General features: G+C 44.7%; 1 protein-coding gene across 3 annotated transcripts in view; it reads left to right on the top strand.

Moving 5' to 3' along the window:
* Positions 1–14,114, top strand: part of ush2a (usherin) — a 61,098-nt gene that overhangs the window by 24,305 nt on the left and 22,679 nt on the right. For all 3 annotated transcript variants that reach the window (XM_087137632.1, XM_087137628.1, XM_087137622.1), the window contains exons 26-42: positions 51–309; positions 727–930; positions 1,446–1,526; positions 2,207–2,398; positions 2,854–2,964; positions 3,520–3,723; positions 4,578–4,864; positions 6,201–6,348; positions 6,773–7,087; positions 8,059–8,238; positions 8,631–8,781; positions 9,559–9,701; positions 10,620–10,756; positions 11,301–11,436; positions 11,713–12,009; positions 12,145–12,342; positions 12,955–13,170. In XM_087137632.1, coding sequence (XP_086993758.1) covers positions 51–309; positions 727–930; positions 1,446–1,526; positions 2,207–2,398; positions 2,854–2,964; positions 3,520–3,723; positions 4,578–4,864; positions 6,201–6,348; positions 6,773–7,087; positions 8,059–8,238; positions 8,631–8,781; positions 9,559–9,701; positions 10,620–10,756; positions 11,301–11,436; positions 11,713–12,009; positions 12,145–12,342; positions 12,955–13,170 — 3,259 coding nt within the window. The remainder of the gene's footprint in view (positions 1–50; positions 310–726; positions 931–1,445; positions 1,527–2,206; positions 2,399–2,853; positions 2,965–3,519; positions 3,724–4,577; positions 4,865–6,200; positions 6,349–6,772; positions 7,088–8,058; positions 8,239–8,630; positions 8,782–9,558; positions 9,702–10,619; positions 10,757–11,300; positions 11,437–11,712; positions 12,010–12,144; positions 12,343–12,954; positions 13,171–14,114) is intronic.

The following is a 14,114-nucleotide window of genomic DNA, read 5'->3' as shown; positions in this document are numbered from 1 at the left end:
TTCATGGGACCCCAGTCACGTCTCCATTTCTCTCTTGGCTTTGTTCCCAGCTTGTCATTCGCACAGGTGCGGGCAACCCTGTGACCCTGTCCACCTCAGGGGCCAGCCTCTGTGATGGCCAGTGGCGCTCGCTCACCTTGGCTCAGAACGGCGGCCAGGTGAGCATGGGTGTGCTAGGTGGACCGCAGGCCGTGGGGTCAGGGGACAGCACCCCACTGGTCGTCACGTCACAGCTTTTCGTGGGTGGCGTGCCCGAGGACTCGGATGCCATGGAATTCGTTGGGGGTGCGGGGCTGACACTGCAGTCAGGTTTGTCAACAGAATTCTCGAATACGTAGATTCTAGACTTTAAAGATTCACAAAAAAAAGTATATGGAAAAATCCAAGTCGTTCTTGTTAAACACAGCACACAGTTCCTGGAATTTCAGATGGTCTCATTTGGAAATATTATCATTGCTCAATAAAAGCAGATGTTTTTACTTGTGCAGAGTTAGGGTCAGCCCAAATTGGTATCTTGTGGTTACATCTTCAGATTTTGACATTGGCATGTTGCGGTATAGGTATCCATAATCTTTAACCAAAAACGGCTGGTTCAGAAACAGCTCAAGTTGGATGATTCCCACAAATTCCATTTTCTGTTTCTCTTAGGTCAGGAATAGTTGATGATTGATAGTCCCGAGCTCAAACTTTACTTTTGACTTCATTTCCCAAATGCTTCTCCTCCAGGTTTTGGTGGATGCATGCGTCAGTTGGTGGTTAGCGGACAGAGGCTTGACTTCTCGATCCGCAGTGTCCAACTGTCCAATGTGTACTTGGACGGCTGCCCGGCTGAGACCACGACCTCAGGCGCCTGCATGACACCAATCACTACCCCTGTGTATACAGGCCAAGGCACCAGCTTTGGGGATCACGGACTGCAGACTTACACAGGTGCGTTCAGCTGTTTCTCTGTGTCATATTTGCTACTCCTTTAACTTTCTGGGTAGGTTTCATTGAAACCTGAAATCTTTGAAGTCCTACAATTTGGAAGAAGCCAACTTCACGTTGGTTTCGCTGAAACTAACAAGGGACATCCAGCCCCTAATAAAGTGCCGGGCTCAATCTTCCTCAACCCTGCAACATTTATCAAGACTCCTGGTTTATTTTGAAGGATGTGAAAAGGTTAAGTCCAGTTGTCAGCCATTCAAATCTTACACTGTAATGCCTTGGGACTGACATTGCATTGATTGGAAATGGACAAGGACTGCTTGGGGACTTTCTTTTGCCAAAAATTGTTGAGTTTATTTGAAGTCTGATGTTAAATAAAAATCTTCCACCCAGAATCACAGTGACAAAGATTAATACAATTCATTGCCTATTCCCTCTTCAACTTTTTTTAAAGTAAGACTTGCTCTCAAAGCATTTGTATTGCCTTACCAACTACCAAACCCTTTTTTGTCCTACAGAGTACTTGTATCGAGTGACTGCCACAAATAATGCAGGATCAACCACCAGCTCATGGGTGGGAGGCAGAACAAGAGAAGGGCGTGAGTATTTACTCAAGCAGTGCCCGCAGTGTGCTACATTGGTTTGGGTGTTGCTTCGTGTCACTGTTACCATGGCTCTCGTTAACCAACTTCCTACTAAAGTCAGTTGAAAAGAGCCACAGTGGATAGCAGTGTCACAGACATGAAATTTTATTTGCCTTGTGCCCAGGGAATGTGTTATGGCTTTGTGCACATTCTGATGAAAATTAGTCAGGGGTAGGCAATCACTGTGTACTCTTAAGCACTGGTTGTTGGAGAAGACCACACAGCTATTTTGTGTTCATACAGAGATGGTTACTGGTATTCACTATAGTTTTGACCTATTATACCACACATATTAGTTGTTTGTTAAGTCAAGTGTTGACTTGTTTACGATGTGCGGATGTTATATGCTGTGTACAGACACTATGTGCAGGAACTGTAAAAAATGACAGAGTTGACTTGCTTGTAAGGGCCAGTGAAGGGGATGTAGGCCCTAAACAAGTGTAAGTGGGTAGAATGCGTCACAAAAAATTTCATCTGAATGTACACAAAATATGAGCTGGTATGCACGAGAGGAACACGTCTGGATGGTTTTAATAGTGGAAACATTGCAGTGCCTGCCAAGAACAACAGATCATGTATTTTGAACTTGTTTCGCCACTGTGGGTCAGAAAATCCTCCATCTTCTCCATCCTCAGCCCCAACTGGCGTGACCCCGCCCACCGACCCCGTGGCCCTGAGCGGTTACATCATCCAGCTGAGCTGGCAGCGTCCTACCGGCAACACCGGTCTCCTGCTGCACTACGTCCTGACGGCTTACGACCAAGATCGGACAGGGGCAGAGCCTATCCGGATGTCCCACAACGACACGGGGCCCTCCGAGTATACAGGTCAGGGATAAGAACTCTGTTATGATCCATCTCTTGCTAAGCAATTCAGCGTGTTTTTCTTCCCCCGTGAAATGAACAGGTGCACAAGAGGAAATGATAACCCTGTGTTGTTTGCCTCAATTCTGACGCAAAGACTAATGGCTTTGTAGGTTTATCGTGGAGACAGTGCAATGACTGCCATTACCCATTTTCAACTTTAAAGACAATTGTTCAAAACTCAGAATGTTGTCCCATGACTTGATGCCGACACAAGCATCACTTACTGTCTTAGTTCCCTGGAGTGAAAAGCTTACTCCATTTGAAGTGACCATTTTCGATAGGATTGATTCTTTCATTCTAAAATGTGACTGCTATGCATGCCAGACTTTCTTACCCTAATTTCAATGTTTGGAGAGAAGAGCAAATCTTCCATAACGTGGCTGTAAACATTGTACCGTGCCCCTTTTATTTTCTAGGCAATATCACGGATGTGATCCCGTTCACCAGGTATGCGGTAACCGTCACAGCCTGCACTGCGGGGGGATGCACAGAGAGCTCATCAGTGCCGGTCATGACACTCCAGGAAGGTCAGTGTGGATGGCGTGATTTTCAAAATGCCGATATCCTTGTGGTATTAAAGGGGGCCGGTCAGTTACAGTCACATAAGAAGTGTTGCCCTGATGGTTGTAAGTTTATCCGTAACTGAATGCCGGGAAACCTGTTCTTGTCTTGAATCAAGCAATGACGGGGAGTTGACTTTGTGTTTTTTGTGTGTCGGGGGATATTAATTTGAATGGTTTGCCCTTCACTAAGCAATGCATTCTCATTGTTTAGTTCTGTCAGTACTTATTGATGGCAATGTGCCAAATGCGGTGTCATCTATGAATCCACCCTCGGGTGTGCTGTGACAGTGGTTATATTAGAAGACGCCTGTACTGGTGGAGGTTATGTGTTCAACCTTACCTTAAATAGTCTTCTTGAAATTTTCCCCCCAGAAAATGGAAAATGGCGAAGGGCTAATCTAATATTTTAATAAAGAGGAAGTTTGGCTGGAACTGCAGGTTGGAAATTTAAACAAGTCACCATGAATATCTTGAAATTAGACAAGCACAGGACATTATTTTTCTTTCCTTGTATTGCAGCACCTGAAGGTGTCAATCCGCCTGAGGCCACATCCACTACGGCGGACACCATTGCCCTGGCGTGGCTGGAACCAGACCGACCCAACGGTGTCATCATCAGTTACACATTACGCATGAACGACCTGGCAGTCTACACTGGCCTGCAGCAGGTGCACACCGAGTCTGGCCTCCAGGTCTACACGGGCTACAGGTTCAGGGTCAGAGGTGAGTCAGAAATATGTGTCTGTTAGGCCGCGTCTAAATCATTTGGCTGTAGGTTACAATTACACACGACTGTATGGGAACTGGCTAGGGTCACTACCATAAACGTCTGTGTAATTTCAAGCCACACCCAAGTAAGCTACTGGCTAGCAGCTGCAGCCACTTTCTATTGACATGTGTGTTATATCTAGCCATAGCCAGCATGTTTGGACACAGCCTTACCTTCCCCTTAACAAGACTGGTTATTTACCAAGGCTGATTTACCAAGTGTCATCTCTTGCATAAATGTAAAATATTTTTGGCCATGACATGCTTTATTTTGCATAGAATGTGATCGTTATTCAATCCGCATACCTGGAATAAGTCTAACTTCAACCTGCAGAAAATTTGGTAATTATGGGCTGTGACAGTTGTGGAACTTCCTGGATACTTGTTGAAGTTCCAGTACTTCGAGGATATAAAGTCGGCTACTTCAGCCTGGTTTCAGAATGATGGGTCAAATATACGCTATGATGTCACTCCATTACTGGAGATGGTCCTGTTGGCCTTTGAAAATTGAACGGCAAAATATGTGCCCTTGGGTTCCTGAGCAGTGAAGAATTTTTACAGTTTGAAAGTTAATGATGAATGAAGTGTTCCTGACACGCAACTATGCAGCAAATATCAGCTTTTCAACTGTTGTGTCAAGTACATCATGCCTTGCTATAAAAAAACATATTTGATTTATATCAACATTTTTATTAAACTTTCTGATCCAAATCTTTTCAATCATATTACAAGGCATTGGCAAATACACAAAAAAGCAGAGACAGTAATAGCTCCCGATTAAACTTAAATTATCACTTTTTTTCTGGCAGCTTGCACTGCCATTGGCTGCACCGACAGCCCCGAGGTCAGCATCACCACCGCCCAGCAACCCCCGACTTTTGTTCCCCCGCCCACCTTGCTGGTGAGGGGTCCCACCTCTATTGAGGCCAGCTGGGTGGAGCCTCCCCAGCTGAATGGCCGCTTGGAGAGATACGTGCTCTACCTGTCTGTCCAGCCCGGACAGACTGGCGAAGAGGCCTATAACTCCACGGTCCTGGTGCGAAGTTACGTCCTTGCTGAGTTGACAGCCGGATCTACGTATCTGGTGACCCTCAGTGTGAGTATACGCCCCTTGTATTCTTGTGGAACGTGCTATTTGGCTAGAAATTGGTAGCAGTAGATATAGGGACACCAGTTTGCTGCCTGGCATGTCTCATTATCTGAGCAATTGGGAAAATAATCTCTTAAAATCACCAAACGTACTTCATTGGGAAGTTGGATTATTCTGGTAAAAGGCAAAAGTAAGGAAACCTAACCCTCAGTGTCATCTGCTCTGTAAAGATTTTTAAAATTGTGTATGAACAATAGGCCCATAGAAAGGTCCAATCTGGACAAAAATGTCTCCTCAGTCAAAATCAAGTGATTACTTTTAATGGTTTTTAGAGTCCCATGCTTGCATAAAGCAAAGGCTCTAATGACTGTTGATGTAACTTGATACAACTGTGCTGTAACTGTTAATGATTGATAAGCCAGCATTGTCTTCCAGTCTCTAGGGTCAATTTAATAGAGCTGCTTACGCACAAAATTTGCTTAAGCATGAAAAAACAAAGGTTACCATAACTGAAAGACAGCTAAATACCATTCCAAAACAATATACATCACATGGAGTTTTGGCTGGTAACCTGATTTATCAAGTAAGATGTTTTCAAGCTGAAACTAATTTTGTGCTTAAGCAGCTCTGTGAAATTGGCTCAAGCTTTTGTCAGTTGATGGAATTTGACTGGTCACAGTGCCAACCAGAATCACAATATTACTGTTGTTGACTTGTCTTTGTATAAAGTATATCCGCCTCAAGCGGGAGCAACAGAGGGTGTGTTTTTAAATGAAATAGACAGTCCTTTGGTAGAAACTTACCACGTAGGCATTCAAGTGTATGGGTGTTTGGCACGGGGCACGCTGAGTACATGCAAGAAATTTATACTGGAATGTACGGTCTTCGCATGCATGCCAAACGTGAGCAAGAACCTGGTTTGGAAACCTCGTACCACTCACGGACGTGTATAATAAAATCTGGACTCGCAATGCCCTTAATCAGCTTATAGAGTCATTGAATCCACTCGCAGCCATTTTACTGAGCCGAATACAAAGCTTTCCTGGTAATGCCCGCCTTTGTTCTTCCTGACGTCAATAGTAGGGAGCCAAACCACGCCTTTGTATTCGGCTCGGTAAAATGGCCGCTGGTTGGCTTCTTTTTCATTCAAAGGCGTTGCAAGTCCAGGTTTTTTTTATATACGTCCGTGGTACCACTAAGTCTTTCTTCTGCCGGTGAGGGTACACATTAACTCAGGGTGGATAGCAGGGAAGAATGATTGTGACTGAAGGAGGTGTTTGATTATATAATTTAGCACTGAGATTGTCTTGATTTGGTTGTTTTTTGTTTTTTTTCATTCCAGGCCTGCACAGGGGGAGGATGTACCAACAGTGCACCGGCCACTGCTCGCACTGAGGAGAGCATTCCGGAAGGTGTACCAGCCCCCTCAGTGACTGTCATCAGCCCCTATGAGCTCCTTGTGTCTTGGACTCCACCGGAGAATCCAAACGGTGAGTGGACGAACTCTGCCGCCCAGAGAAGGCAGGGCTCTGTAAATATCTCAGTCGGTTATATAGTCAGAGAAGGACTTTTTGGGGGTAACTACTGAGGGAGAAAATCATTCCTCCACCAGGTGCCTCTCACAAGGTGCCCCCCCTCGTTTGAAATTTCGAAGTATTCACAACATTTACGAGAGCCAGAGTTCAGATTTGTATACAGTCAAGGGTTCCCTTCAGAAATTCCACTGTACTTGCGCCACTGAGAAGGACCGATTTTGTTTGGTCTTGGAACCCTCCAGTGCAGGTCAAACTAATCTGAATTAGTCTAGGTTGTGAACAAAAAAAACCAATTCCATGTGTATGACGAGTGTAGTGTATGTGGACTCATGTGAAAATAAAGGTCACATATTTAACTTGACTCTGTTTCTGTTTCCAGGAATTATTACCAGGTACACCTTGATCCAGGATGGCTCAGCGGTCCTCTCCAATCTCAGCCTGGCCTACCGGTCCTCGGGCCTGGCCCCCCACAGCCTTCACATCTTCCGCCTGGAGGCCTGCACCTCCCGCGGTTGCGCCTACGGTCCCGAGACCTCGGCCCGTACCGCCGAGGCGCCGCCCGCGGGGAGCATCATGCTGAGCGTGTTTGTGACAGACGCCCGCACCGTGTCAGCACGTTGGACGGCCCCGAATAATCCCAACGGAATCCTGCACTACGAAGTACTTTTCACCGGGATATTTTACGTCTCACCTGGTATGTACCCTGAGTCATTCAGCTTTTATTTCATATCATTGCTTGAATGAAACTCCACTGATTGATTTTTAAACATAGCATCACTTATTAAAAGTGGCTTCACATTTGTTAAAATTGGCGAAACTCTCGTTAGTGGACAAAACTCTCGTTGGTGGACTATTGTCACATTGAATCTCTGCATGCTCTATATACTGGACCATTTTTTGCCCAGTGCAGGGTACCATGTGATTTGCTGAGCTGTTTGGCCGACAGGTTATCCAACTGTGATGAAGTCTCACCTGATATTTGTGTCAACTTATTAGCCATTTACCAAAGAGTTGTACAAAATATTCACTGCACACTTTTTTTACCCAGTGTTGAAATCTCTTTTTGCCCAACAGGTAAGTGATTCACCTAGCACCCTGGGTTGAGAAAATTGCAAAGAAAGATTAGTAGGGTGTCATTTTTTTCTGTTGTAGGAAGTTTATAGTCTGCTGATTTGGAGAGAGAGTTTCTTCAAATTTCCTAAAAATATTCAGCTTCAAACTCGAAATGCTTGCATGTTGCTGGTAGTTTGTTCTGTGCACATACAAGTTGGGTCTCAAGAGACGGAGAAGAGACACTCTTGTAAAAGTTTACATGAGACACAGCTTCATAAATGTGACCTGTTCTGTGAAAATGAGTCATAAGTTGCCAGAGCCACTTTTGAGTTTTCATTTGTATTGGAAAGAGCAACTTGAGCTTTTTGTTTTGATGTATCACTCAGTTTGGCATCCTGATGAAAGTGGATACTCCATGGTGAGAAATGCTGTGGGTTCCTATTGATTTACTCTGCAAAACTATTCTAAGGGACTTTTTACTCGAAAGTGGCTCTGGCGACTTGTGACTCATTTTCACTGAGTGGGTCACAAATATCATCGTTGCCTCATCAAGTGAGGCTTACATTCTGCAATCGTTGTCATAGTTCTTTCTCCAATTTGTCTCTTCCACAGAGATGGGAAACTACAACACCATCTCCCAGACCAGAACCCTGCTCAACACCACCGATGTCAACGTGCTGGTGGCCATCAGCGGTCTGATCCCGGACTCGGCTTACACTGTGCAAGTCCTAGGGTACAACACCAAAGGCAGCCTACTCAGCAACCAGCAGAACGTCCGCATGCCCAATGGCAGTAAGTCTATTTTTTGTGCCATTTTTGAAAACTTTGCTGTCAAGGCCAGGGAATAGAAGTCTTTGTTTGATGTGTGATTGGTATTTCAGACATGGCCTCAGGTCTGCAGTGCTCATTAAAAAAACCCACTCAGTGAAGTAGTCCAGCTTTGGAATCTAGGCTGTACTAAACGAAATTTAAAATATGTATTTTGAGCATTGTAAAATGGGATCATATTTTTTGCTGGTGGTGCTGTCTTTACCTCATATCACAAGGAATCATTCCATTATTGATCGTAATTCAAAGAGATAAATGTATTTGGAAACGTTGTTCATTCTGTATTAATACCCTCCCCCGTCTCTAGAAAGACAGACAATCTGATTTCCTTTGAAACTGTGTCCTTTATTCTTGAGGTCCCGATGGTGTTTTCCCACCAACACTGGTCACCCTGTCATCTTCATCCATTCGAGCCCAGTGGCAGAGCCCGGCAAGGAACAATGCTCCCGGCGATGCCAAGTACCAGCTACAGTTCCGGCCTGTCCTGCAGCCGGGTCTCCAAGAAGAGTAAGTGAAATTCTGGTCGGACGTCAGAATTGCTCTTTTCATGTACCATACGTGGGCAAACAGAATTTAATGAGACGTAACACTGTACTGAATACGTAGAATTAGATCAGTTGTGTCAAGAATATTGGTTGTGATATCTGACCTGCGACTGATTGTTGGTTTGTCGAACTCCAGTGTGGACCCTTTTGCTACACCCTGTGGATGGACACATTGTTTGGGATCAGTTGCTTTCATTTTATTGATTTTGATGATATTTCTGTTAGATCAGAAATCATCATTTTACTCAGATTTTGTATTCTTATCAGTATTGTAGTCAAGACCACTGAAATCCTTCACAAGACCAGCACAAGACCAGCACAAGACCTCCAGTCTGACTTCAAATCACAAGCTATTCAAATGAACTGCAACAAAGGCATTTCCCTTGTCATTGTTCACCTGAACCTTGTGACAGCCTTGTGGTCTTGTGCATGGTCTCGACTACAGCACTGGTTCTTATCTAGAACTCTTTTTCTGGTTGATAAATGCCGAAGCCACTCCAAGATGTTGCATATAAAAAGCCACCAGTTAAGTTCATAGCAGAGGGGAGGGGATGCAGGATGTTGCAACCTGTACAGGGTGTTGGCCTGGTGGTGTTGGAATATTTGTTCGTTGAAATTGCAGAATTCACCTTTGCTGAGATGGGTCAAACTTCATTCTTGGCCATCATGGGCTCTTTGTTCCTCCTTTTTCGTTAGCTTCAGTCGATTGTTCAACATTTCCTTTTTTTGTTTTGTCCAGCCTGTTTGGCAGTCCCGTCAGCGTGACCAGCTTCACCAAGACTGGCCTGAGTCCGTACACCGAGTATGAGTTCCGTGTCATAGCGAGTAACAACTTTGGTGAGACAGAGAGCGACTGGACGGCCGCACTCACATCAGAGGCTGGTGAGTTCCGTAAAAAATCACTTCAAATTTTGGCTGCTCTTTGAGTCAGAAGTCTCGGCTGGAGTTCTGTCGATTCTTTTTGACTTGAACCGATTATATTTGGAATTGAAATGAGTCGGGATGTTCAGAACTCAACTTTCGCAAACTCAAGATAACGATTTGCATTTGTAGATGTAGCAATGCAAGAGAGGTGTTTTGGTGGTACCATGTGAAACCTCTTGGAGTGAGTTCAGTTCCGGAGAGAACTGGTGAAATGCTGAGCACACCAGTTCTCTTCAGAACTCACCTCCTAAAGGAGATCTTACATGGTGCTACCACAGACCTTCGTCAAACTTTCGAATATGCTGCTCAGTAATAAATATGAACTTCATAGTTGTCATTGAAAAGTTGTCATAGTCATAGTTGTCATAGTTGTCATTGAAAAGTGAAAGGCCTATTAAAAAGTGAATGTTTGGTGTTGTAAACTTAATGCAAGAAACTGTTCACATTTTTTTGAAGCAGCGCATCATTTTTGTTTGACGCATATTGGATTAAAAGCATGATTCCACTACTGAACTAGGCTTTCAATGTCATTTTTTTTTAAAAAGTCATATTTCAGAATTTGGAAGTAATTTTGTGACTACTTGCTCATCACCATGTTTGATTATTACAGAAAAATTGTTCAGCTTGATAATCACTTAATGTTGTGCCAGCATGCTGACTGTCTTCACATTTTATGAAGTGAAACTCTGTTCGCACATCGAACATTTTCCGGCAAGTTACCTTTTTGGTTGAATGGTACTCTGTTCATAAAAGCTCATCTTGCCTGGCAAAAAAAACAGCCAACTGAAAGCTGTTGATCCCGGAGCATTTTGGCATTTAATTTCACCCTCTTGTATGTGTACTTATAAAATGTATTTCACGCTGTCCCCTCGGCAGCACCGGGACCAATCGACCCTCCCATGGCAACCATCGTGGATGCCTACAACATGCTGGTCACCTGGGAACAGCCCGAGGAACCCAACGGCGTCATCACCACGATCAGACTGTACCAGAACAACCAGCTGAGAGAGATTGTGAGTGGACGGGTCAGGCATTGGTGGTGGAGATTGCTTGTGGTCCTTTTATTTTGCAGATGCAGAGGTTGCCAGTAAAGTCACCGATGATAACTTGCCGAAAGTAGTGACCATAAAAATATCAAGCCCGACCTTTTGGTGTCATCAAGTTGTATTATCTACTTTGTTCAGTGTTCATGCGATGTCGTTTTTGCTAACTCATTTTTGCTTTGACACAGAGAGCAATGAAGTCATGTCTGAAAAAAAGGAATGTTTGATTCAGTCCTTCACATGTCAATCCACAGTTTGCAAAAAACAAGCATACTCGTCAAACTGATATTTAAATAAGCTTGACAATTTTGGACCAAATGATAGTTAAATACATTGAAAAGTGACCTAAATATTTAAACCTCTGCTGCCCTGTACTAAAATGGACTTGTTTATCATTGCAGTCATTTTTTTGTTTGGGTTCCTAACAATTGATTCAAAATCGACGTGACTTTAATTAAGCTGCGTCTAGGCCTACAACAATTATTTCCAAACACTATCTGTCTTCATTCTTTAGCTCCCAGGCAATGCAACCCAGTTCCTTGCCGATGGATTGACACCCTACACCAATTATAATTTCCACGTCGAGATGTGCAACGGTGCGGGATGCACCAGCAGTCTGCACTCACAAACCTACAGGACACCTCAAGCAGGTGAGTGCGTGCCCTCCGTTTGAAGCCCAGAAAGTTTCAGACGGTCAAAGCATGGGTGAAGTAGGGTCAAGGAATTGGTGGCGAGAAGTCAGAGCATTTGTGATTACCTGTTAGCGTTTTTATTTCAAGTGCATGCCCGCACCCAAACCCCCCCTTTTAAAGTTTGGCATTTATATAACACAGGTCGAGATGCAGAGTTCCTAAACCTTGAGTAGTTTTTGTGTCACAGACCACGTACAAGTGTGACATTTCATATCAATTCTCTCCTTACCACAGTTCCCTCTGGACTGGCAGCACCCACCTTACGCTCTGAGACGCCAACCTCTGTCCTGATAACCTGGTCCACCCCAGATGCCCCCAGCGGGGTCTTGACCAGCTACCAGATCCAGCGTCGGGTCCGGGGTTCTGCCGCCGTCACCACGGTGGTCTCCATAGGGCCGGCGAGCCCCCTGGTCTACCTGGACCAGTCGCCGGCCGTCACGCCTTACACCGTCTTTGAGTACCGGATCCGCGTCAGTAACGGCGTCGGGACATCTTCAAGTCCCTGGCAGACTGTCACCACACTCTCCGCTGGTAAGGATGCTCCAGCTCCATCGGTCATTGGGAGTTGGTACACACAAACAAATTGGATAGAAATTGTAAGATGTGAGCAGAAGACCCCAGTGGATAAGTTGGAATTGTTACTTGTTTACTGATTTTGACACACAGCTCCAGGGGGAGTAAACGCACCCACCGTAACCATCCTCAATCACGAGTCAGCACTGGTCACGTGGCAGCCACCGGTGCACAGCAACGGTGACCTCATCAGCTACACCGTCCGGATGCCACAGCCCCGCGTGTACATTGGGGACACCAATACCACCAGCAGAGTGGTCAGCGGTCTGGTGCCCTACACCAACTACATGGGTTAGTACTCTTCGGCCGCACTTCAGTTCAGTATTTTGGGTTATGAAGCTAAGTGCAAGCAAGTACTGAGATTCGGCCAGGGAACACAAGGTTTGTTCCAGCCTACACTGCAGGCCAATTTCTTACTGGACTGGCTGTATAAAAGATCTGACATACCGTGAGCAAACAAGGATCCAGGACCCAATTCCTCTTGAGAGCCAAAACAATTTTTAGGGCAAAAAAAAAAAAATTTCTTGTAAACTTTAAATGCCTTTTGGAGGGATGAGGCTTAGTTTTCGGGGCTTTTGACATGTGTTTGGGAAAGAGAAATATGAAGGGAATTGGAAAAACCTGACAGAGCCAAATCACCTTTCATTTTTTTTTTCAAAAACACAAGAAGTATTTGGCGCGTTGTTTGGGGGTCCGTGGCCTTTGTTGGCTCCCTTGGATCTGCAATAACAAGGAGTCAGGTTTACGCAACAGGAACTTAACAGGAACCCAAGATAAGCCTTATGGCTTACCATGCCTTGAATCACACACAAGTCGTATCATTACATTAGTGTTACATAAACATGAGTTTGGCGACACAAGAAACCTTTCAGCCAATTCGTCGTTTGCCAATTCACACAACAGTGACCATCGAGGTGTGCACCATCGGTGGCTGTACTGAGAGCAGTGCCACACCCGCCCAGACTGACCCTTACATCCCCGAGGGCCAGGCTCCCCCTAGAGGTGATGCTATCACCCAGACCTACATCTCGGTCAGCTGGGGTCCCCCCACTGGTCCCAACGGGCCCAACATCAGGTACGAGCTGCACCGGATGAAGATCAGGCAACCACTGCAGTCAGGTAACTATGACACTACAAAGCATTCAACATTTTAAGAGTGCAGTGAAGATGTGTCAGACATAGTTTATTTGATTTCCATACTGAGGCTGTTTTGATATGAAGATAAACCGATCAAAAGGAAGAATTCAAAGGAAGCATTTGACTTTAACCCCTTTGACGACGGGAATTTCTTTCCGAAAGTCGACTCCAAGAGTTCCAGCCTCGCTTGGCCACAAAGGCCACCTGCCAAACCGCAAATTCTCGGTTTGTGGCCCTGCGTGCTCTGCACGTTTTGAATTACACAGTGAAAAGGCTGATTGTTCGGTGGCATGCGGCTCTACTCACGCTTCCACATTCCCGTTGCCTCTTTTCAAAGTGGGGACTATTGTGAAGCTGGTGATTATGATGCAAATTTGGTCTTTTTATTTCTGGGCTACACACAAAGGCCAATCACCATATATACAAGAGCCAGGGACGAGGGCCGAGAATAATAGCTGAAAAGCGGGCTGAGGATCTCAATTTTTACAGCGGCTCTAGCCGCGTCCCGGCGCGAAGGGGTTAAAGAATGCAATGACATTGTGGACACCTGAAATATCTGGCTTGTTTTTTTACTCATACTTTGTACTCATGCTGTTTTGAGTAGAGTCATGCCAATTACAAGACTTTCACAAGCTATTACACAAATGAAATTACAGAGACAAACAATACCAAAGGGGTTCAAATACTTTTGTTACAAGTTTGCACGGCGGCCTTTTAGCTATGATCCTGTTTCAAAAAATTTGAACCGGGCTTTTAGAAGTATTCAGAGAAGTGACGGGAAAAGTACTTACAGAAGTGGCAAGAAAACAGATAAAACCTTCCATTGGTTCAACAGAGCATTCAGAAGGATTTGACAAACCAGAAGTTCTATTACGACTGTCCCAGGGATTGCTTGATAGCACAACTTGTAAATGAAAAATTAGAAT

Source organism: Acanthaster planci, linkage group LG01 (genome assembly GCF_054643075.1).
Source record: "Acanthaster planci isolate LZ-2023a linkage group LG01, COTS_SCS, whole genome shotgun sequence".
NCBI classification, from domain to species: Eukaryota; Metazoa; Echinodermata; class Asteroidea; order Valvatida; family Acanthasteridae; genus Acanthaster; species Acanthaster planci.
The sequence above is the reverse complement of the archived record's forward strand: the minus strand, read 5'-3'. Positions and strand labels throughout refer to the sequence as shown.